The following is a 25,043-nucleotide window of genomic DNA, read 5'->3' on the forward strand; positions in this document are numbered from 1 at the left end:
TGATATTGGAGCTCCGTTTCCTTCCAACTGAGAAAGCACTGAGACTGACTAAGAAAAATAAATGAAATGTTGTTGCTGAACATATTCAAGATCATTTACTTATATTATCTGCTTGTTATAAAGGTGTCCAAGAAATAGTTAAAACTAGTGGATGTATTATATTTAGAAAAGCATTTGAGTTGATACTAGTCAAGACCATCCCATAAATAGAATGTTGAGACACATGGATAAAATGTGCAACAAAAATGTCGGTAAGTTGTCTAGTTACATCTGTCTTCTCTCTGTAAAATATGCAAATAGACCCTTTAGTTTGCATATACAGTATAATAGCTTCAATGTGGTTACAAAAACCTGTATGAAATTGATAATGAAATTGATATTGATATTGGTATTGTTCCATTAAACAGCTCATTCATTAAAGCCCAGTACTGGATACTGCAGTGATTGTTTGAAGCCTGAAATATAGTAGAAACAAAGGTTAGTTGTAGAGGGCCTGTGTATTTAGATCAAATGATTATCACAAACACAGATATTCAAACACTCTGTATGAACCTGTTCACCTTGTCCCTGTTTGTGTGTGTGTGTGCGTGCGTGCATGTGTGTGTGTGTGTGCGTGTGTGCATGCGTGTTTGTTTGTGAAACACTGTTAGCCGAGGCAGGGTCACCTCAATCATGTGTTCATCTCCCAGCAGATGATTATGATGTAATTCCCAATCACACACCCCAAAAAATACACCCAACACACCCATACACACACACACACACACACACACACACACACACACACACACACACACACACACACACACACACACACACACACACACACACACACACACACACACACACACACACACACACACACACACACACACACACACACACACACACACACACACACACACACACACACACACAAACACAAACACACACACACACACACAGTGTCTCTCTATGGAAGCAGGGCTGCAGGGTGTGAATGCAATACTTCAGCCCTGAAATATTCAGACACACACACACACACACTTGGTCAGTCATAGATTAGACTGCACAACACAGCCTTCCTCTATACACCAGAGTGAGAGTCAGACCTACTTTTATGCTCACATTTCATGTGATACTGGCACAGGGTAGATTAACAGTAAAGGAATGTGTGAGTGTGTGTTTTTTCCCAGAAGGTGTGGCTGGTCGCAATGAGTGGCAATGAGTGGCTCCTCCAGCATATGGTCTCCGGACACAGACACACACACACACACACTGGATTAACATTGTGATGTGTTCAAGATCTGATCTGTAAAAATTATAATATCTTAGAAAGGTATGATGGAAAATAATAGCAGTTTTCAAACCGCGGTATACAATGAGACTAGATATATCGGCCCATGCTAACAACAGACAGTAAGCGCTTGTGACTGCAGCACAGACGCTCAGACGGATCAGTGCTGACAGAAAGCGATTGAATTACACTGATGTTATCCCTGTAAAAGCTCCTTGCTCCACTGTTCGCTAATCAAACAGACTCCTAAATGAAGCCGGGCTAGTCAAGTGGAATATTTCAGCCCCCTCACACACAGACACACATCTTTACATTTTGTTCGCACATGAATAAATTCAGTCCAGAATCATACAATATCATGAGACATTTATAATTCAAATGTCTTGTAGCGAGTACTTTCTAGTTAAAGGTGCAGCGGGGAACTTTTAAATAATGTCTTAAAGATCTCCTATTATTACTACTTTTCTGGTCTTAATTTCTCATTAATGACTCCTAAAGAGCAACCTGACACGAATCACAGCACAAAAAACCATGTCGATTTTCGGGAAGCTCTTCCTCTCATCTCAGCGATTTCAGCATTCTCTTTCCACACTCCGCAGTTCCTAGGAGCACCTTTAAAATGTAGTAAAGTAAAAATAAAAGTTGAAATAAATAAACTCCTAATATAAAGTAGAGTATAGATACTACCTTTAAACATTTTGTACATTTGTTGCTCTTTTAAATTAGTATTGCTGTGTTGTTTATATCCTTCCTAACCTAACATAAAATCACCATCAACAAAGAAATGTATAATAATTATGATATCGGACCGTATCGGTATCGGAAACCCAGATATCGGAATGGGATCATACTGAAAAACATTTGATCGTTGCATCTCTAGCCTTAATGGAGAAGATGAGAGTTTTGTGCTGTCGGTGTTCGTCTACACGCCATGCGCACAAACTCCATGCAGACACACTATCCATTATTCAGCTGCTGGCAGGACTCTGGCTGCTGAACAAGCCAAGACCACTTTTGGTTTAGTTCATTATCGATTGTAGAAATCGGCCAGTGAACAGATGTATTTGATAATTGCAGCTCATTATGTCACATAAATAATTTTAGAATTTGAAACTAAGCAAGCTGGTTGGGTAAAGCCTCATGATCAATCTCCCTCTTCACCAGCAACACTGCACCAATACACCATTGAAGGAAATATACTCATTATGTTTTAGCAGGAATTAGCATAGCTTAACACAAAGACTTGGAACAGTAGGAAACAGCTAGCATGCCCCTGTCCAGTTGTAACAAAAGCTGCATACAGCACCTCTAAAGCTCATTAACATCTTAACTCAGGTTTGTTTAATCTGTGTAAAAACTCATTAAAACACTGTTAAATAACAACAGATTTTTCTCATCTAAATTGCAAAAATCAAGTAAATTATTGAAATAATAAAGAAATTAAGTGCACTGTGTCCAACTGGCACTAAGTAGCTGGTGATGTGGGTCAGCAGGTCTAATTCACTCAGAGCATTAGGGTTTAAAAACAACTTCAATAACAGGTGAGATAAAGACTAAACAGTGGCCCCACACACACACACACACACACACACACACACACGCACACACGCACACGCACACACGCACACGCGCACACGCGCGCACGCGCACACACGCGCGCACACACACACAGTCCTGGTTCTCCTGAAGGAACTAAGCCTAAAGCACCGGGGGCCAAATGGGTAATTAACTCTTGCCCGCCTCTGTCATCTTGCTGAGGTGTCAAAGTGACAACCGGTCGGCCTCATAAACCGTTCCATTGGCCACACCCAGATCCCCATGGCAACCCCTTTGCCACCACTGCCCTTTAACCGTAGACCATAATAACCCATGGGTCCAAAGGGCCAAAACCAGGAAGTCTGTTTCACTTTCCCTCCGTGTGAATACGGAAACATGTGATAGTGTGACTCAGGCAGGTTGTCTGGTCCATGAGACAACAATTACATCAGCAGTGAAGTCAGTGGCAATGAAAATATTAAAAGGTGCTTCAAGGAACTTTCAGTTTGTGTTCATTCTAGCGGCCCCTTTGCACAAGAGCGGTAGTGTTTTACTACGCCAGCTGTTGTTCCTCGGAGAGCATACCCATGACAAAGGCATTAAGAAAAACTATATCAAAATAGCATTCTTTGCACTGATGGTCTCGTTTGCTGTTACATGTCATTTATGATTATATCAGTGGCAAAATTAAACTCTTTCAGAAATATTTAAAAGTTCCTTGTAGCAACTTTAAGTCCCAGGCACATGTTCAAAATGTAAAAATGAATTTCAACAAATAAATGCAGTAAACATTAACAAAATAGTTGCAATTATCGTGCCTACACATCCTGTTCTACAGACTTCAAATACCATCTTTGTTTCGTACAGATTCCCACAAAAGTTTTCATTAAAAAATGAGAATAATGAAGTGAAAGTGAACCTTCCCTCTAATATCAAAAATCATATTGCAATTGCAATATCAGTCACAAGAAGATATGTTTTCTTATGCAGCTGGAATAAAAATCACCGTCATTCAACCTATTTCAAATGACGCCCTCTCTGTCATACAGCCAGGTGTGAACGTCAAGATAAAAAAATACATCTAGCACATAAGGGAAGTGGACATTACATATTATTATGCGAACTGAATGTGTGCTTAATTTGGTAAATATGTCACCAACACTTTTAATCGGCTCTACACTCACAGCTCTTTCATTAATCTGTGCACTCAGATCAAAAGAAAACTTTTTTTAACACAGAGCAAAGGGCAACGACAGCCAAACGCACAGAAATACGTTTATTTATCCAGCTGAGTAGAACATTGAGGCAGAATGTGAAGGGTTAAAGATGGAGTCAGCGATTCTGGAGAATGCTTGTTGTCAAAATCACTTTTTTCAAAATCAGTTAATTTTACTTTGGTATCCACTAAACCTGTCCATACTATGTGTGCTGAAAAAAGAGTGCCTAGCGCCTTCTACACAGCCTAAGCTCTGTAAACTGGTATGTAAACAAAGGGTATGGGAACAAAGGGGGCCCACCATTTAGTAAGCAACATTTTTTTTTCAGCGCAAACATAGTACAGACAGGTGGCGGATCTTTGGGAGATATTCACTGATTTCGACAAAAAGTGATTTGCAAGCCTTCTCCAGAATCACTGACTCCACCTTTAATATGCAGCAATGAGTAGGGAAATAACTCGCTATGATGATTTTAAAAAGGGCCAAATTAGAGTAGAGCACGTGTCTGCCTGTCTAAACAATGCAACAGATAAACGTCACTTTCTTAAACCCTCAAATATCTACTGGCACATAATAACCAACTCCACTCTGAAGGAACACCAGCAGCGCAGTCATTTCTGCTGAGCCATGTGGAAACAAGAGCCGCCGTGCATTTCACACACAGATTACTGCGCACGCAACACACGTACGCGCGCGCGCACACAGACACACTCGCACACGCACACACTACAAGAAAGTTTACAGCAATTACAGACAGAGCAGGTGATGTGACGCTGCAGGGGAGCACAATGAGGTCACTGTAAAGTCAATAGAACTCGTCTAAATAAACTTTAAACCAGCGTGAAAGAGAGGACATCAGTGAGTCTGTCTATTCTTGGGTTTTGGGCACGGCATGGACTTTCTGATGAATCACGTCAGAGGTATCCTATCCTTTGAGGTAGATTTCAGAGATGGGGAAGAGGAAACTGACAGGATCTTAATTCATTGATTAACTCATTCATTCATTTGACGCGCTCCTATCGTGTTATCAGTCCGCCTGTATAGAAACCCCCATGTTATCACAGCCAGCGTGTAGCTACAACTGGGAGGAAACCGGCGTGAATACCTACAGCAATAATCTGACCACCATCCACCACCACCGGCTGTTATTACCTCGTCGTGCCCGGCTCAGAGGCGCTATGTGGGGCTGACAGGCCTGCTGGGTCCGTGGGGCGTTAATTCATGGATGCAGAAAAATAGAATGAGGGAATAATAGTGTGATCCCAGCCTACAGTATCCATTAACCCCTTCGTATTCACAGGCAAATTAGCCGCTAATACACAATGCACCATGCCTGGCTAGAGAACGGCTGATGAGCTGGCTAAATATGAGCTTTATAAATAAAATCAAGAGGCTCACTCACCTCAACCCACTTGTCCGGTTGCAATTGTAAAATCCCAGAGTGTTGGGTGACAATTTCCGACACCGCGACACGCCGTCTCATGTATTCGGCAAACTGTGCACTCCTCTCGGCTCAGCTCTGCTCTGTCGCCCTCCCTAGCTCGGTGGGGTGGTATTTTTTTTTAACAGTAAACTTGCGGATCCCAGGCTATTGTTAGATAGGCACAGAAAAGCCTGCTGCTCAGAAACACCCGCCCCTATGCGCGTTCATGTCAGCATCGCCCGCCGCACATTGGCTGGTGCGCATGTCCGTTTCAAAGTCCGGGGCGGGTCGAGAGCGAGCGCCGATGAGGCGTTCAGAGCCCCTTAAAAACGTCACACATTCCACTTTTCCTCAAGCCATAGATGAGGGCGTTGCATTTAATGTAAGTGTCTATCAATCAATCCATCTATTTATCTATCTATCTATCTATCTATCTATCTATCTATCTATCTATCTATCTATCTATCTATCTATCTATCTATCTATCTATCTATCTATCTATCTATCTATCTATACCTCGGCATACTCAAACAGGTAAAACTAATTAAATGTACATGAATTGAACATATATCAAATCAAATACAATATTATGTTATGCTTTATTTTGTTGTTGAAGTTGCTTCAAAATTAGTAAACATTATTCAACTAAATTTCCCCAAGACAAATATCCTCAAAGTGCCTGTGTCCTCAAATGCGCTCTTGCTTTGTTACCTTAAATATATATGTACGTATTTATTCTACCAAAACAATAACCAAATACATTTTTCTCAACATGATTGCATCCTACTGGAATTCATGCATTGCTTCTTGTTTAGTCTCGCAAAGCCAGCCCAAACTACAGCAAGTAGTATGACTTCTTGTTCAATGATGAGAGAGCGACATCTAGTGGTGAGAGAAAATAACCAAGATATATGGTGAAACTCGAAAAATTAGAATATCGTGCAAAAGTTCATTTATTTCAGTAATTCAACCTAAATGGTGAAACTAATATATTATATAGACTCATTACATTCAAATTGAGATATTTCAAGCCTTTATTTGTTATAATTGTGATTATTATGGCTTACAGCTTATGAAAACCCCAAATTCAAAATCTCAGAAAATTAGAATATTACATAAAATCAATAAAAAAAGGATTTTAAATACAGAAATGTCGGCCCTCTATAAAGCATAATCATGCATATGTACTAAGTACTTGGTTTGGGCCCCTTTTGCACAAATTATTGCCTAAATGCGGTGTGGCATTGATGCTATCAGTCTGTGGCACTGCTGAGGTGTTATGGAAGCCCAGGTTGCTTTGATAGTGGCCTTCCTCTCGTCTGTATTGTTGGGTCTGGTGTGTATCATCTTCCTCTTGACAATAGTCCATAGTTTCTCTATTGGGTTCAGGTCAGGAGAGTTGTCTGGCCAATCAACACAGTAATACCATGGTCAGTCAACCAGTTACTTGTGGTTTTGGCACTGTGGACAGGTGTCAAGTCTTGCTGGAAAAAGTAATTCAGCATCTCCATAAAGCTTGTCAACAGACAGAAGCATGAATTGCTCTAAAATCTCCTGGTAGACAGCTGTGGTGACTTTGGACTTGATAACACAGTGGACCAACACCATCAGATGACATGGTGCCTCAAATCATCACTGACTGTTGAAACTTGACAGTGGTCTTCAAGCCCCTTGGATTTTGTGCCCCTCCACTCTTCCTCTACTGTGGAACCTTGATTTCCAAATGAAACGCAACATTTAATTTGGATCAGTGATGATTTGAGGTATCATGTCATCTGCTGCTGTTGGTCCACTGTGTTATCAAGTCCAAAGTAACCACAGCCATCTACCAGAAGATTTTAGAGCACTTCATGCTTCTGTCTGTTGACAAGCTTTATGGAGATGACAATTTCCATTTCCAGCTAGACTTGGCACCTGCCCACGGTACCATAAAGCACTGGTAACTGGTTGACTGACCATGGTATTACTCCGCATGAATGGCCAGACAACTCTCCTGACCTGAACTCCATAGAGAAACTATGGACTATTGTCAAGAGGAAGATGATACACACCAGACCCAACAATACAGATGAGCTGAAGGCCACATCAAAGCAACCTGGGCTTCCATAACACCTCAGCAGTGCCACAGGCTGATAGCATCCATGCCACGCCGCATTTAGGCAATAATTCATGCAAAAGGGGCCCAAACCAAGTACTTAGTCCATATGCATGATTATACTTTCTAGAGGGCCGACATTTCTGTATTTAAAATCCTTTTTTTATTGATTTTATGTAATATTCTAATTTTCTGAGATTTTGAATTTGGGGTTTTTATAAACTGTAAGCCATAATAATCACAATTATAAAAAATAAAGGCTTCACATATCTCACTTTGTATGTAATGAGTCTGTATAAGATATTATTTTCACCTATAAAGTTGAATTACTGAAATAAATTAACTTTTGCACGATATTCTAATTTTTCGAGTTTCACCTGTATATATATTTTTTTGCCAATTATGAAGCTTTATCATTTAGAGTTAGACAAAACAAGTGGGTATCCTCTAGAGTTACAGTCTTATTAGAACAAATTAAAGGGGCATACTACATGAAGATACGTTTCTAATGCCGTCATTACCAGTAGCACTCATCTAGAAAAAAAATTCTGAACTAAAAAGTGTTGCATTCAGACATTCACACTTTTTCTTCACATTATCTCAAATTAAACTCAAATATGTAACAGATATAACAGAACAGTTACGGAAGGGAATATCAACTCAATACTGCTTGATATATCTATATAGTAATGTAGTAATAATAATGGGAAATGTAGGATCCAGCAGTTTTGAAGCTTGAGTATGAACCAGAGTATGTAAGGAAATCTCTGCATCTGTTGATTCTATTTGGACCATTTGTTTTGGTTTTTAACCGTCTTGTGCAAGTCCCCCTAATCTATAAGCATACATCTAAAGTGGGAGCCATTTGGGTTGACGTTTGTGGTTTAACTGTGAAATATCTCAACAACAAACATTTGATACAGATATTAATGTTAATATTTCCCTGAGGTTGATCTGATAGTTTATCTCTTCAACTGACACCATCATCATTTAGCTCAGAGCACCACTGGGCCAAAGTGCAGCTTCAGAGTTGCTAGCATCGCTGCAGGCTCTACTTAACATACTCACTGTCTATGACAAAAGGTTAAATATCATTGGTTCTGTCCTACTTTGTAAATCAGCCTTGGGTCCCTTGAAAAAGGCGCTATATACATTTAAGTTTGTACTATCATTATATGCAAAATATGATTATAGGTTAATCGCAACTGCTCACCTTTATAGGTACACGCCCCTGCACCACCTATGAGCCAGTGGCATCACTCTCCTTTTCCTCCCTTAAGGCACCTCTCTCCAAACTGGGAATGAGGTGAGTGGTTTCGAAAGATTTTCAGATGGGCACCCCCTTACTCAAAACATTTTTGACTTTTTTTTATAGCTTTTTTTTCAATAGACAGTTTGTAGGGACAGAGGTGAAATGTGGCAGAAAGGGGGAGGACACAGAGAGAATTAACCATTTCGTCAAATTAAGGCCGTGACATGTGGAGGGTCTGCCCGGCGTACACGAGCATCTTTACTTTGCTACTAAAGGCTCTGCTGCTGCTATATTGGTTTGTTTTCATTGAAGCATTAATTAAGAACAACAAAAAAACAACAAAAGTCAGCAAATGTGCAATGTGTGGCGGAAAGTAACACTACACATCACCTTATCCCCACCTTGAAACATGGTGGTGGGGGTGCTTTTCTTCAGCAGGGACAGGGAAGCTGGTCAGAGTTGAAGGGAAGATGGATAGAGCCAAATACAGGGCAGAAAACCTGTTACAGTCTGCAAACGATTTGAGACTGGGGCAGAGGTCCACCTTCCAGCAGGACAACTACCCTAGACATAAAGCCAGATCTATTATGGTATGGTTTAGATCAAAGCATAGTCATGTGTTAGAAAGGCCCAGTCAAAGTCTAGACCTCAATACAATTGAGAATCTCTGGAAAGACTTGAAAATTGCTGTTCACAGACGCTCTCCATCCAATTTGATTCTGAATATGAAGCTCGAGCTATTTTTCAAAGAAGAATGGGCATAAATGTCAGTCTGTAGATGTGCAAAGCTGGTATAGACACACCCCAATATATTTGCAGCTGTAATTGCAGTGATAGGTGGTTCTACAAAGCATTGACTCAGGGGGCTGAATACTTTTGCACGCCACACTTTTCAGTTATTTATTTATAAAACAAGATGTAAACCCACTTTTCATTTTCATTCCACTTTACAATTATGCACCACTTTTTGTTGGTCTATCACATGAAATCCCAATAAAATAAATGTACGTGTGTGGTTGTAACTTGACAAAATTTCAAGGGGTATGCCTATCAATACTTTTGCAAGGCACTGCACATGGATTAAAATAGCTAGAATAAGCCAAAGGTAATTTTCATCTGGCCTCGATGTTCCAAACCTTTAAAATACATTTTGTACTTCACACTTTAATTGGCCCACAGGGCGCAACTGGAGATGAACTGGGTCTTGCACCACATGAGCAGCAAAACACCAATTTCCACATGAGGCTGAAATGGTAAAGCAAGTGTCCTGGGACCTGCTGGTAGTTTCCAGCTGCAGAAAGGGAACCGAAGGGGGGCGAGAGGAGCCGGAAGGGAAAGACAGAACAGAGGAGGCCGAAGAGAGGGAGGGGGCGCTCAGTCACTTCCGCTCCCGGTTCCCCGCATCCCTTTGATACCGCAGCAGCGGCAGCTGCGGCAGGAGAACGTGAGGTCCAGCGGCTCGCATCCATTAATAGGGTCGGTGCTTCACACACACACGGAGCGGAGCGGCGTCTATCTGAAGCGCGGCAGCATGACTGCAGACGTGGCGGTGTCTCTGTCGGTGCTCGCGGGGATCGTCCTGCTGAGTGAGGCAACCCGCAGGCTTCTGACCCGGAGCCTCGCGGACACCGGGCTCTGTGTGTACGCTGCGGAGCTCGTGTCCACCTTCCAGCAGTGCTGCTGCTCGCACGAGCTGAAGCTGCTGTCAGAGATGGGCGGGGTCGACCGCCGCCTCTCGCTCACCTTGACGTACCTGGCAGCCGTGGCGCACGGGCTCACCTTCAGAGGGGCCTTAGGAAACCCCTCCGGTACGTTAGAACAGGCGTACCATTCGAGGCTCCCGGGCGGCTGTGCCCTGCGGAGGATCGCATGTCAGTTCGCCGCGGCTGCCGCTGCGCGCGCCGCCGTCCCGGTGGTTTGGGGAATGGGGCTGTCGGGACTGCACCGCTCGGTTACTATGGGTTACCGTTGCGTCAGCGCCATTCACGCGCCACTGCCCCAGGCTGCAGCGGTGGAGCTCGCGTGCGCCTTTGCGGTTCAGACGGCGATAACGCACACGAGATCGGTGGAGGAGAAGTACCGCGTGCACGCACTAGCTGCTGTCGTCGCAACAGTGGTGTATGCAGGTAGGCATTCTGTTGTTTCCCTGAACATCACGTGAATACTGCAGGTGTTCACTGTTGGGTTGGACACTGAGGCTGCAGCGTTATGTAGGCTATTATTAATTCATTCATATAAATCAATTTAAAATGATTTAAATTGACCTGAATAAATTAATGAATAATTGTTGTTTGCTTCTGTCATATTTAGTGCATCATATTTGTATGACTTTTTATCAGTTACTCATGTTTTGTTTTTCCTATGTTTTTTAGTTGCTTGTATTTGTAGCGTATTGTTTTCCTTTAATGCATGCAAAGCACTTTGAGCTGCATTCTAGGGTGTTGCTATAGGATACAAACAAAGATTATTATTATAATTAGATATATAATCTCATTAGTCTCAGATTCAGCATTTTAGCAGCTGTCAAGTTAAACGCATCAGAAGTTCTTCAATTTACAACACATTTGTGTGTGTGTGTGTGTGTGTGTGTGTGTGTGTGTCCAGGTGGCTGCATGACAGGAGCAGTGTTTAACCCTGCGTTGGCCTTCTCCACACAGTTCCCGTGCAGTGGAAACTCCTTCCTGGAGTATTGCCTGGTCTACTGGCTGGGCCCGCTCCTCGGTAGGACCCGCTAATGGAGGCTTTACAGACATGTTTAGGTGTTGAAAAGTCATAGTACTTTGAATGGTTACACTTTACAATAAGGGTACATTAACTGTTAGTTAATGCTTAATTAAGGCTTATTAAGCATTTACTAAGCATGAACTAACTGTTAAAAATGCTTAGTAAATGCAAAAAAAAAAACATAAACTAAGCATTAACTGGTATGCTCAGTTTATGCTTAACTAAGCATTAATAATAATAATAATAATAATAATTGATAGGTTTTATATAGCGCTTTATTGTCTAGGGGCACTCAAAGACGTTTACAGGGTTCCTGGTTCAGTTCGTTCACACACAGTCATACCGGTGGTGGTAAACTACGATAGTAGCCACATTAGTTAACAAAGCATTAATCAACCGCTAATAACTAAGTAATAATACTTACTTAATGCTTAATAGGCATTTAGTACACATTAACTAACCCTTAAAAGCATTAACTTAGCATGAACAAACAGTTATTGTAAAGTGTAGTATCTCCGTGTGATGATTTTGAGGTGTTTTTATTTCAACATTTGTGTAGACAACAACAACATGGTCAAATTGTGGTGTTATTTTTTACTATAGGTACATTTTGTCAAATTTTTATGAAACTGTGAAATTATTCTAAAGGTGTAAAAAGTGTTTTAAACATTTCCAAGCGATAAATATTTCTTTGTTGAATATAAAGTTTGAGGTGTGTGTTTGCAGGTATGATGAGCTCTGTGCTGCTGTTTGATAAACTTCCTCCTCTGCTGTCCAGAGACTCTCTCCATCGTCTCCCCTCAGAGGCCAAGAAGACCGCATGAGACTGAACACGCTAACAACTGTCTGTCTAATTAGCTGGTGCTGCGGCAGCTACTATGTCCGCAACAGAACGTTTCTTTGTACTTTTACTTCTGATTCTTAATTTAATTATAATACCTGGCTTGCACTTTTGATAGATGTAATCTAAGCTACTGTAAGACATGCCCCCCCCCCCCCCCGGGCACTTTTTTTTTTTTTTTTTTTTTAGTTTGTGTTTTTTATACTAAGATCACGGCATAGCTGGACAAGATTTCTTCTGCTTTGTTCCTCTCACTGCATTTAAATGCATTCAGTATATTACAGAGAAATAGGTCTCGTTAAAGAAAAATAGCACCAAGCCCAACCCAGAGGACCCTGCATACACTTTTTTTTATTTTAAATTAATATTTTTATGGAAAATCCTACGAGGGTCTGGTTCTCCACTGGCTACTATTTTCCTCCAGCAGGACATCGGAGGCTCTAGCGAAAAAACACTGGGTGGAATGACATTTAACTAGTCAATAATTTGGGCAAGTCTGTCTGCCTATCTTCCTCACTTCGCTGCACACTCAGTCACTACTATCCATGCTTAAAGGAAGCAGGATTAAAACACTGGATTAAGATGTTAAAATGTATTAAAAAATGTGTTTAAAAAACGCACAACAATTTTTAGAATGTTTCAAAAATATGTTTACATTTGTAAAATAATTAAAAGATCTTTCAAAACACACAAGGATTTAGATTTTTTTTGGGGGGGAGGGGGGGCTCCGCTGAAATTTGTTCTCTGAGGGGGGGGGGCTCACTCTCTCACACTTTGAAAACCCCTGCTCTAGTGAATTTCTTACGGGTGACTTTAACTTCTACCAGAGTTATTTTCCTCTAAGATATCTTTACCTTTTCTGAGCATGTAATAACTTTATACACCACTGCAAAATACTGAGCCCAAAACACAAGGACATTTTGCCCAAAATGTAAAAACATACTTTGAAACTACACTACACTAATATCTTGCTGGCTCCAAGTTAGTGGGCAAAAAGTTATTACGTTTTGACCAGATATTACATTTTCTTCATTACATTTTGGGTCGTTGTTACATTTCAGGCTCTTACAGATTTATTCCTGATTTCAGTCAACAAACATCGGAGAAACAACAGCACTGATATGCACTTTTTATTTTATTTTTTAAAGGACGACTATGCACCTCAAAAGCACATGTCACACGCTAATCAGATCTCTGCAAACACTAAAAATGTCAGATACAATCATATGAAAAAGTTTGGGAACCCCTCTCAGCCGGCATTATAATTGACTCTGCTTTCACAAAAAAAAATATAAAAGTGGTATGTCTTTAATTTACCAGGAACAGCTAAGTACTGGGATGTTTTCCAAACAAAGATTTTTTGAAAAGCAGCTTCTGAAGTGGACATCTTATCGAAATCTACCTACATTTTCACAATGGACATTTTTATCTTTTGTGGATTGTTTTACTGTGTACACTGTGTGTTTTTATTGTGTTTGATTGTAAAGCCCACTGAGGCAAATTGCTATTTGTGATATTGGGCTATATAAATAAATTTTGATTTGATGATTTGATTTGATATTTGGCTGTATGAAATAAAATAAAATGTGAAAAACTGGCTGTGCAAAAATATGGGTACCCTTGTGGTTTTGTTGATTTTAATGCCTGTAACAGCATGTAAAACTGATGAATTTAAACACAAAGTTGGTTGGATTATGTTGTTAAGCCTTGAACCTCATAGAAATGTCTGTTTAATCATGAGAAAATGTATTTTAGGTGCCTAAATGCAAGTTGCACTTCTCTTTGACTCTCTGCTGAAGTGAGACAGAATGGGATCATCACAACTGCTCCCAAAAGATCTTAAAAACAAAGATTATTCATTATCATGGTTTAGGGGAAGGCTAAAAGAAGCTTTCCCAAAGGTTTCAATTGTCAATTTCTACTGTAAGGAACGTTGTCAGGGAATGGAAGGACACAGGCACAGTTGCAGTTAAACCCAGGTCTAGCAGACCAAGAAAAGTACAAGAGCAGCATATGCGGCGGATTGTGAGAATGGTTGCACACAACCCAAAGATCACCTCCAAAGACCTGCAAGAACATCTGGCTGCAGATTGTGTATCTGTACATGGTTCAACAATTCAGTGCAATTTGCACCAAAACATCTGTATGGCCGGGTGATGAGAAGGAAGCCCTTTCTGCGCCCACGCCACAGATACAGTTGCATGGAGTATGCAAAAGCTCATTTAGACAAGCCAGATTCATATTGGAAGAAAATGCTTTGGACTGATGAGACAAAAATTAAGTTATTTGGTCTTTATAAAAAGCAGATGTTTTGGTGCAAATTGCGCTGAATTGTTGAACGATGTACAGATACACAATCTGCAGCCAGATGTTCTTGCAGGTCTTTGGAGGTGATCTGTGGGTTGTGTGTAACCATTCTCACAATCCTCCACCTATGCCGCTCCTGTTTTTTTCGTGGTCTGCCATGCCTGGGTTTAACTGCCACTGTGCCTGTGTCCTTCCATTTCCTGACAACGTTCCCTACAGTCGAAATTGACAATTGAAACCTTTGGGAAAGCTTCTTGAAGCCTTCCCCTAAACCATGACAATAAACAATCTTTGTTTTTCAGATCTTTTGGGAGCTGTTTTGATGATCCCATTCTGTCTCACTTCAGCAGAGTCAAAGAGAAGTGCAACTTGCATTTAGGCACCTAAAATACATTTTCTCATGATTAAACAGACATTTCTATGAGGTTCAAGGCTTAACAACATAATCCAACCAACTTTGTGTTTAAATTCATCAGTTTTACATGCTGTTACAGGCATTAAAATCAACAAAACCACAAGGGTACCCATATTTTTGCACAGCCAGTTTTTCACATTTTATTTTATTTCATACAACCAAATACTGCTTTTCAAAAAATCTTTGTTTGGAAAACATCCCAGTACTTAGCTGTTCCTGGTAAATTAAAGACATACCACTTTAATATTTTTTTTGTGAAAGCAGAGTCAATTATAATGCCGGCTGAGAGGGGTTCCCAAACTTTTTCATATGACTGTATCTGTCACTGTTATATCAACATTTGTCTTGTATTTGCACGACGTAAGGCTGATTTCAGAATGATATGGAGTCTTTATTGATAAAAGAACACTAATATTCACATACCTGTTTTCCAGAATAGTTGCAGTAATAGTTAAATATTTTATTTTTGTGTAATAGTACAATTTACTAAATCTCATTCACTAAGGAATTATCTTTAACACTCACACTGGAAAGTGGAGAATCTTATTGTATGTGTATTATAATTTTTAAAATGTATTTGTTTGGCATTTGTTTTGACAGATTACATATTCTTTTCATGTTTATATTTCATGTTACATTCAAGAGCCAATCACAGTGTAGGAATGACCTGTTTCTGCAGTTTTAACTGGTGCCCTTGTATTCTCTGTAAAAAAAAACTTGAGGCAGATTAAACTGTGCAATCACTGTTGTGTTGAACTATCTTTTGAAAATCAATTAATAAGGTTGAAACGATTGCTTGATTAGCTGATTGACCTGTTTTCAAAATGTGAGGACTTGCTGCCTTTCTGGAGAACTGTAATATCTTCGAGTATTGGACTGTTGGTGAGCGGTAGAAGCCATCTGAGGATGTCAAATTTGTCTCAATAGAAAACGAGATGGACATTTTTCAAAGTTTTCATAAATTATAGACCAAACTATTTGTCAAATGTGTTAGTCAATAAAAGTCGCAGCCCCTAAAATGCACTTACACTGTGTTTACCCTATTTATTGTTCTTTACTATTTATTGTTGTATTCCTATTATTTTGTTTTTAGCCGATAAGTCCATCCATTTGCTCAAACTGAATTTTGTTGTATATTAATATGCGATGACAAAGGATAATCTCATTCTAATTTAATTAAAGTCACACATTTAAATATACATGTTGTTCTCGTCCTACTTCGGGGTGACTCTACTTCTCTCAATTAATCAAGCGAAAAAAGATAAAAGCGGGAAAATCTCTCAATACAAAAACTATTCATTTATTGACAATTTCATACAAAGACATTAACTCTCCTCAGCAAGAAAATCAGATATTAAATTGGTCCTAAAGTACAAAACAGAAAGACAAACTCAGCGTTTTGTTTTTACAGTCAACTAAAAGGTCTGTGCGCTCTGGGGCTGCATCTCAATAGTCTAAAGCAGCCGACTCCGCTGTGTGCAGCACACTGTTCATATCACATGGACATGTTAGGAGAGACGGATGACCACAAAACCAACAACTCAATATGAGAGTGATGAACAAACGTGAGAAACTGTAGGAAGCGACTAAAGACTAATGAGATTAATATAAAAGGTGCGATCAGCGATTCTGGAGAATATTTGTTGGCAAAATCACTTTGTCAAAATCAGTAAATATCTCCTCACGATCCGCTACCTGTCCATACTGTGTGGGTTGCAGCCACAAATCTGGTGTCAATATATGGCCAAGACATACCAGGTTACAGAGCCTAGGCTGCTGTGTATTAACACCAGATTTTTTTCAGCGCACAAACAGTATAGACAGATAGCGGATCGTGAGAAAATTCTCAACAAACATTCTCCAGAATCGCTAACCCCACCTTTAAGTACATGGGGAAATGTTTGTTTGTCAGTAAGAACCAAAGGAGAGTCTGAATAAGAGCTGAGAGCCTTTAGGAAGTGCTGCTGTCCACTTCTCGTGTCCCACAATGCAACACTGCAGCGCTGAGAAGAACTCCATCTACAGAAAAAAACAACATGAACAGAAGAAGTGAATTGTCTTCATCTTTCCACAAGATATTCAGATATTCTATTTTCAATGTTAAAGGAGCTACGCCAAACTTTTAAATTAGGGCTGTGCCCGACTCGGAATTTTCTCAGTCGAATCGGATCTGCTATTCGTGATACTATTTGTCAATCAGAAAAGTGCATTGGAGTGAGATATTTGACCAACCGTCAACCCGAAAACAGTTGAAAACAGACTTTAAGACCACCGAAAACAGAGCTTAAAATAAACAACCTCCAGGTTGGATATATTTAAAAAAATCAGTTTACGAGTGAACCAGGGACTTGGAGCACAGCTGAAGCGCGAGCGTGCCGGAGCCTCGGCGAGCCTGTGAGAGAGAAACAACACAGAGCCGGTGACGGCGAGTAGAGTCTAGCTGCAGCCCCGGAGAACAATACTGAGGCCGGGCGGGAGTACTGAGGTGGGGCGGAAGTGGTGTGACAGACGTGATTTTTGACTATTTAGCTTCCATAACATGTCTGCTGCTACGTCACTCACTTGCCCTAACCCTAACCACCCAGCTGTGATGCCTGAACCTAATCCTCAAAACAATATAAATAACACAAATTTAGTAGCCTATCGGTCTGCGGTCTTTTTTATTGTTTGACGTGACCTTTTCAAGATGGCCGACGCGGTGTTCCGTTAGCCGAGTGGAGCTAGCGCCGTGGCTAATCTAATGTTCTATCTATATTCTAACCTCTCCCTGTCCCCTTGCCCTAACCCTAACCACCCAGCTGAGATGCCTGAACATAATATAATGTTCTATCTATATATATTCTAACCTCTCCCTATCCCCTTGCCCTAACCCTAACCACCCAGCCAGCTGTGATGCCTGAACTTAATCGCCAAAACAATATAATTTGTCTAAATAACGTTCAAAATTTATTTTTATTTTCTTCCGCCCCGCCTCAGTACTCCTGCCCCCCCTCAGTATTGTGGCGCTTTTCCACCGCAAATGTAGCTCGACTCGACTCAACTCGACTCAGTTTAACTTGGTTTGGTAGCAGCACGGGTCGTTTTCCACCGAAAATAGTACCTCCTGAACGTGGGCGGGGTTGTCGTAAGGGGCTGAAAGCCAACTCCGGAGTCAAGTAGCAAAGCAGAAATTACGAGCAGTTGTTGCACTATTAACTGAACCAACCGCCAAAAACACGGATGAGAAATGTTTAAGAAAATACTCCCTTTGTATCTGTTTGCTAAAAGAAGTAGAATAATATTGCTACGGGCCATTAAAAGGGAGGGTTTGTGTCCTGATGTGTGACTGCCACACAGCTGTAGGGATGCGTCACGTACATCCCTATGCACGTAAACACGGGCATGATAAAGTTGACTGTTAAGTGCTTGTTTCAGGATACGTGTTTTCAAATGCAAGCCGTGTCTCAGCCTGAATATTTTATTGAGGTAATCAGTGCAGTCCGAGGCTTGTAATGTAATCGCTCGCTATCATGTCTGTCCCAGCTTGCTGCTATAGGCTATTTAGCCTAGCTGCTATGTCTCCTCTCGTATATGTTCAAAGTAACTTGCCCAACAGCCAACACAACTGGGTGAGCTTAGCGAATATATGGAGAGAAAAAAATCGGGTCTGTGATGCAAATCAAATGAAAGCGAGCCAAAGAAGGCTGCACGCGGCGAGACAAAATACACATAAAAGTCCCGGAGAGTTGTTGAGAATCAAGGGGAGAATAATCAACAGAATGAAGCCGGCAGACGGTAGTCTCTGGCCAATCAGCGGCCGGCCGTCTGCCGACGTCACCTTTTAGCTCGACTCAGCTCGCTTGGACCCTAGAGCAAGGCGATACTAAAAAAGCAGCCGCTAGCAGGTACCAGGTACCATGAAATTGCGGTGGAAACGCCAAAAATGCGAGTTGAGTCGAGTCGAGCTGATACCATGCGGTGGAAAAGCGCCATTGGTCTCCGGGGCTGCAGCTGGATAATATTGGTGACGGCTGCAGAGAATGGTGATTTGCGCGAATAAAAAAGACGAGATGCTCGCGGTCTACAGGGGCTTAATTGTTTCCAAGGTGACCTATCTTTACTACAGCACATAGCAGAGCAGAATCAATAGGTGTATGGTGCGCAATTTGCACAGCGCAAACGTATACATCTGCTTTGGTTTTTTCTTTTGCCATTTTCTCTTTAGTTTTCACCACTCTTCTTCTATGGCGTTTGACCTGACGTGACACATTACCGCCACATATTGCCCTGGCATGATAATGTCAGTGTTTTGCTCTTATTTTCTCTTTTATTATAATGTACAATGACTGAAAAAAAACAAAAAAAAAAAAAAAAAAAAACGATGGTTCGACTTGAAGAATCTGCGTCGACTGCGGGGTTCCCGACTGATGATTCGAATAATTGACTTTCAGGGGGCAGCCCTATTTTAAATATTTCTGAAACAGTCTAATTTTTCCTCTGATGATCATAAATTACATTGAACAGCAACGAAACCATCAGTGCAAAGAATGCTATTTTTATATAGTTTTTCTTAATGCGTTTGTCATGGGTACGTTCACACAGGAACAACCGCTGGCGTAGTAAGAACACTAAGACTTTTGTCCAAAGGGGGTGCAAGAATGAACACAAACTGCCACTTTAGGATGAACTGTTACCAGTGCTCGGCGTCTGCGTCCTCAAACTGACCAGACTCTGTCGCTGCTGTTTCCACCTCCATACCATCTGTCAACAACAACAAACAGCATACTCATCCCATACATGAAATATGTCAAAACACATCAATGCCCAATATTGAGCATCTTTTTAAATAGTTATATTAATATGTTTGATATAGTAGTTAGTATATTTATAAAAATATCTGCGTGAAATATTAGACACTGTATAAAGTAGATTTAAAATTCAAAAGGAGAAGTGAATTTTATTTGTTAATATATACATGTTAAATCAATCTATATTCATACAGTAATCACTTAAACAGTATGCGCAGTTCATAACACAGGTCTCCCAGTCATTCAGCTTAGCAGCAATTGCCAGATACAATTTGGAGTATCCCGCTCGTTTTTATCCAATCAGGAGACAGAGCGCTATAAAGACGATGGTCTCTGTGCCAGTGAACAAACATAATTTACAATATGTGCAATATGCAGTAAACTGAAGAAATGTGAAGTCAAACCTTCAAATTCTGGGTTGGTTTCTTGGTTGCGGACCCCTGCCATGTGGGGGTGCTGGGTGACGGAGTGGGCCAGCATGCCCTCTAGTCGCTGCAGAGTGGCCTGGCCCTCGTGTGTGAGCGCAGACAGACCCTCCTCACAGGTGTAGAAGCTGGGGATGTCTCTGTGGCCGTGCTCTGGATGGAGAGACAGACACAGACACTAGAACAGCAGCCTTGTTTCTGTACAGTAAAGTCTAGTACTTTTCCTACAGTAAAAGTGTTCAGTGGAGGCCATTAGTTGTGTGAATGTGCATTGAAGAGAACTGGGAGTCTTACCGGCTTCTGAAAACAGAGGAGTCCACACAACCAGAGACACAGACAGACAGAGACAGCAGTTTAAATGTATTGCACCGCATGTTATGTACAGTTACACACTACGCTCTGACATCTCTCCATCAATGCATGTGTAAAGGTCCTGTTTGCATGTCTGTCTTTCGGACCTGTGTGTATAACTGTTAACTTTGTTTGTTTTGAACCAACAATGAGTTTTATGTAAAAGCAGAGAGCGCCTTGACAGCAGAATGAAGAGTTACTGAGGTTTCATTTGTTGACCCGGTCCTCACAGACCGATAACATTCGAACGTGTGTGTGTGCAATGCATGTTGTCTGTGTGTGTGCATGTTGTCTGTGTATGTTGTGTTTGCGTGTGTTTGTTCATGTTGTGTGTGTTTCCCACCTGCTTCCTCCACATCATATTCTTCTCCTTCAAAGTCATTGTCCGAGTCGTCGTCCTCCGGGTCGGGGTGCAGCGCCTGGCACGCACACATCGCTGAGAACATGGACTCCACTGCCACACACACGTCATTTTAACAGTGTGTAATGTAAATGTAAACAGTCACTTTCCCTGCATTCCAAATCTCATACTCTGTCTTTTAACTATTCTACATACTACAGCTGACCATAAAGTATAGGGGTGGGAAAAATAATCGATTTTCCGATTAATCGCGATTCTCTCTCGAAAGATTCCGAATCGATTCATAAAAGTTAATAATCGATTTTTTTTTTACTAGTATTTAATATTAGTATTTCCTGCGCCACTGCGCATACACACCACACAAGTGCGAGTTGTTAAAAGTGGCGACAAAAGGGCAGAGAGCAGCAAACCCATATGACCTGCACTGGCTTTGTGTCTGTTTACGTTTTTGTATGAGAGCTGAATTCCAAGCCATACTTTTTGCACAATGTGTTGAAATGACATAGAAAATAATAGAATAGAAATCCTATAGAAACATGATTCACAAGAGTAGAAAGAAAATTAAACTGAATCGGATTAGTTTTTACATACTTCCATATTGTGTTGAAATGCAAGCTGCATTGATTATTGCACTGGTCATAGAAAGTCATATTTGTGACAAGAAAAGCTTTTTCTCTAATAAAATATTAGAGAAAGTAATTCATCTGTTGATTGTATTTAATGATCATCACAAAAGTAGGAAGTGATTAGCAAACTCTGAGTAGCAAACTGTATATAAAAGATGTATATAAATATATTTTAGAAAATCACACATGTAGTACTATAGTGGCCTTTTTGTGAGAGATTGTAAGCCACTATAGGAGCGGGGTAGATGACGCGCAATCGAAAATCAAAACAAAGCAATCGCTGAATTGAAGTTTAAACAAAAGTGCTTTATTAGGTAAAGCTTCAAACAAAAGTATCCTTCTTAATTCGCTATACTCTGAAACAAACATTTGCGATTTGCGGTCAAAAAACTGTCCCGCTTCCCCGTCTCACTCATCTGTTTCACATTCAACCAGGTGATTTAAATCCCTTCATTAAGTGAATTAATACAATAATAACCCTGGCCTACAGGGGGAGCCAGACAGAATATCAACTCAACTTTACCATAGCCATAACAATTATTATTTCCATTTCATTATTTCTATACATTTCCATTATGGCTCCGACAAGTACGTGAAAAAAAAATTGCATCGAGATGCATTGAGAATCGATTTTGAATCGAATCTTTGACCTCGGAATCGAATCGAATCGTGAGGTGCCAATAGATTCCCACCCCTAATAAAGTATGTAGTTGACCTGCAGTGTGCTACAATTGGGACATACTTTTACTCATTTATTTTTTGAAAACATTGCGACTTGAATTTCCACACTTAAAATCCCGACCGGATGTAGTAGGACATCCTGGTATTTTTCAGCTGCTGCATCTGACTGGGACAAACTGAATCTGTCTCCGTCAGACTAAATGCTACTCACATGCCGCCTTGTCACTGGGAACGAAGCGAATCTCTGTGATGGTTCCTTCATCATCTTCATCTTCCTCACTGCTGTCGGCGGCGTTCTCCGCCATCTCCGACTCGTTCTCATCTGCGAGGAAAACAAGACGATTAAATTCAGCAGGGACGTGTATGTATGGGCATCTTTAATCTTTAACACTTTGGTCACACACACACACACACACACACACACACACACACACACACACACACACACACACACACACACACACACACACACACACACACACACACACACACACACACACACACACACACACACACACACACACACACACACACACACACACACACACACACACACACACCTCCGACTTTCCCGTTGACCATGACGTAGAGGTGTTCCTGGGGGAAGGTGCTGACGTCTCTGGAGATGGCGTGGAGCCCGATGGACTGATACTCCAGAGAGAAGCCCAAACCCGAACCATCGAACCAGGACAGGCGTCTGAGGATTTCAAAACGATGACAAAAGGTTTAAAGCTACAGTGCATAACTTTCATATAAATGCATGACCGTTACATTCAAGACAAACGAGTTGACAAAGTTGATTAAGCCTATCAGCTCCATAAAACTCTCTCTGTAAGAAGAGCCCAAGAAATGTTTCAGTTGTTGATTCTACTGCTAAGAAAAAAACCTGGACGTACAGCAGAAGGTATACAAACCACTAATGCTTTAATAATTCACTTTTTTCAATTGACTAATATAATAATTGATCAACTATAACTGGTTGACTTTCTCTGAAACAAACAACAAAAGAGTAAAGTTTAAGTTTAGACCAGCTACAATGAACGAGACCTAAGCTCAATATAAATATCCCAATATTGACATTACTCATGAATGTCATGTTAGCAGAGCCGGCCCGAGGCATAAGCGAACTAAGCGGTTGCTTAGTTTGTGTGTTTGATATTATTATTTGACATATCATATTATGTTTTGGTCTAGATAATTAATAGCCTAAAAATGTAATTAGTTCATCTGGGAGGTAATCCGAAATTATCTGATCATGTCATGTTCACATCCATGCACAGTGTGTATTGAGTTTATTTAAAAACAATTGGAAATGGGGCTGCCCTCAGTTGCCCATGCACTGTGTATAGTCTATAGCCTATTTCAGTCTCGTCTGTGAAAAAAAAGATACAATAGCTGGACAACAGAGTTCTTCTGCTTCGTTCCTCTCACTGCATTTAAATGCATTCATTATATTACAGAGAAATATGTCCCGTAGAAGAAAAAGAGCTCCAAGTCCAACCTTGAGGATCCTCCATAATATTTTATTTTATATTAATATTTTTATGGAAAATCCATGTGTCCTTCTTCAATATCTTCTAATTCATCTGACCCAGTGTCTCCAAATTATATGTTCACTCAATTTCTCAGATTTAGCCTCTTAATTTTCCTCTCAAAGTGCACCAGATTCATGCATTTCACTTTAAAAAGGTAAAAAAAAAAATCTCCCGGGGGGGGCACACCCCCGGACCTCCCTAGGAAGGTCTGAATCTCGGCTGTCTAATATTTTCACACAGCTGCACAGTGGAGGCACTAGCGGAAATCACTGGGTGTGTGAATGACATTTAACAAAGGTCTATAGTTTCAGCAGCAATAACATTGAAGAGGGGCCCCCCTAATCATATTTCGCTTAGGGCCCCATGAAGGCTTGGGCCGGCTCTGCATGTTAGTGACATATATTTTAAAATACAGGCTTCAAGTTCTTAACTGCCTTTAAAACGGGACAAGTTATTTGTATTAAGTTAAACAGATCAATCAGATCAGAACTGTGCCATGTGCAACAACTGTATTTTCTATCTATCTATCTATCTATCTATCTATCTATCGTTGAACCAAATACATTACAAATATTATTTTGAAAGGGACTACTCCGGAAGTGCTTAACACGAGGAACAAGTGCAACGTTTTCCCTGTTATACTATTGTTTTAACCAGTATCAATGTAACTCAATGTATTACACACTAATAAAACACCAACTTAACCCTGAAAACGGAGGTTTATTGTGGTAAACTGCACTTACGTTTCGGTGACGTAGAGCGTGCCGCAGCCCACCCTCTGGCCGTCCATCACCGCCTGGGTCTCGGCTTGCTCGTGTCGCACTCCCTCGGTGGGAGCACGGAGGTTTTTCAGGAGAACCATCGTCTGTGAATCCGTTTAAAGTCTGCCGACCCGTAGGAAGTTTGCAGGAACCAGGCTGTGGTGCCAACAATAAGCTGCTTGGCCTGTTTCTGGCTAGTTTAGCCCGGGATAATTTATAGCTGTGGGCGCCTCTCCTCAGCTGTAGCCTACAGGAAACCAGTTGATGCTGGTTTCAGATAATGGAAACTGGCGGCGATAAAGTGTGAAATCAACAAACGCACTCACACGTTTAGCGAAGTGTTGTTGAAGCTAATGCTCAGTCTGCCTCAAAGATGAAATACCGCGGCACGTTGCTGCTTCAACAAGCAACAATAATCACGTCACATCCA

General features: G+C 40.9%; 3 protein-coding genes across 4 annotated transcripts in view; 1 reads left to right on the top strand and 2 right to left on the bottom strand.

Moving 5' to 3' along the window:
- Positions 1–5,521, bottom strand: part of pak1 (p21 protein (Cdc42/Rac)-activated kinase 1) — a 49,031-nt gene extending 43,510 nt beyond the window's left edge. The window contains exon 1 of the mRNA XM_080053532.1: positions 5,432–5,521. The gene's annotated coding sequence lies outside the window, so the exon portion shown is untranslated. The remainder of the gene's footprint in view (positions 1–5,431) is intronic.
- A 4,809-nt stretch (positions 5,522–10,330) lies between these two features.
- aqp11 (aquaporin 11) lies at positions 10,331–12,347 on the top strand (the record flags this gene model as incomplete). The annotated part of the gene is made up of 3 exons (XM_080024740.1): positions 10,331–10,925; positions 11,404–11,520; positions 12,250–12,347. 3 exons carry the CDS (start codon positions 10,331–10,333, stop codon positions 12,345–12,347), a joined length of 810 nt encoding a protein of 269 aa, XP_079880866.1.
- A 4,017-nt stretch (positions 12,348–16,364) lies between these two features.
- On the bottom strand, positions 16,365–25,033 carry clns1a (chloride channel, nucleotide-sensitive, 1A; the record flags this gene model as incomplete). Of its 2 annotated transcripts, XM_080053819.1 has the most annotated exons (7): positions 24,596–25,033; positions 22,878–23,014; positions 22,529–22,639; positions 20,993–21,103; positions 20,278–20,451; positions 19,760–19,826; positions 16,365–17,105 (listed from the first exon to the last, which is right to left on the bottom strand). In XM_080053819.1, coding segments are annotated over exons 1-7 (720 nt in total). In that variant the 5' UTR covers positions 24,715–25,033. The 2 variants fall into 2 exon arrangements, with proteins under 2 accessions (XP_079909945.1, XP_079909944.1); XM_080053818.1 differs by lacking the exon at positions 16,365–17,105 and having other exon boundaries at positions 19,756–19,826.
- Between the last annotated feature and the right edge of the window lie 10 nt (positions 25,034–25,043).

Source organism: Ammodytes marinus (genome assembly GCF_949987685.1).
Source record: "Ammodytes marinus genome assembly, chromosome: 3".
Lineage (NCBI taxonomy): Eukaryota > Metazoa > Chordata > Actinopteri > Uranoscopiformes > Ammodytidae > Ammodytes > Ammodytes marinus.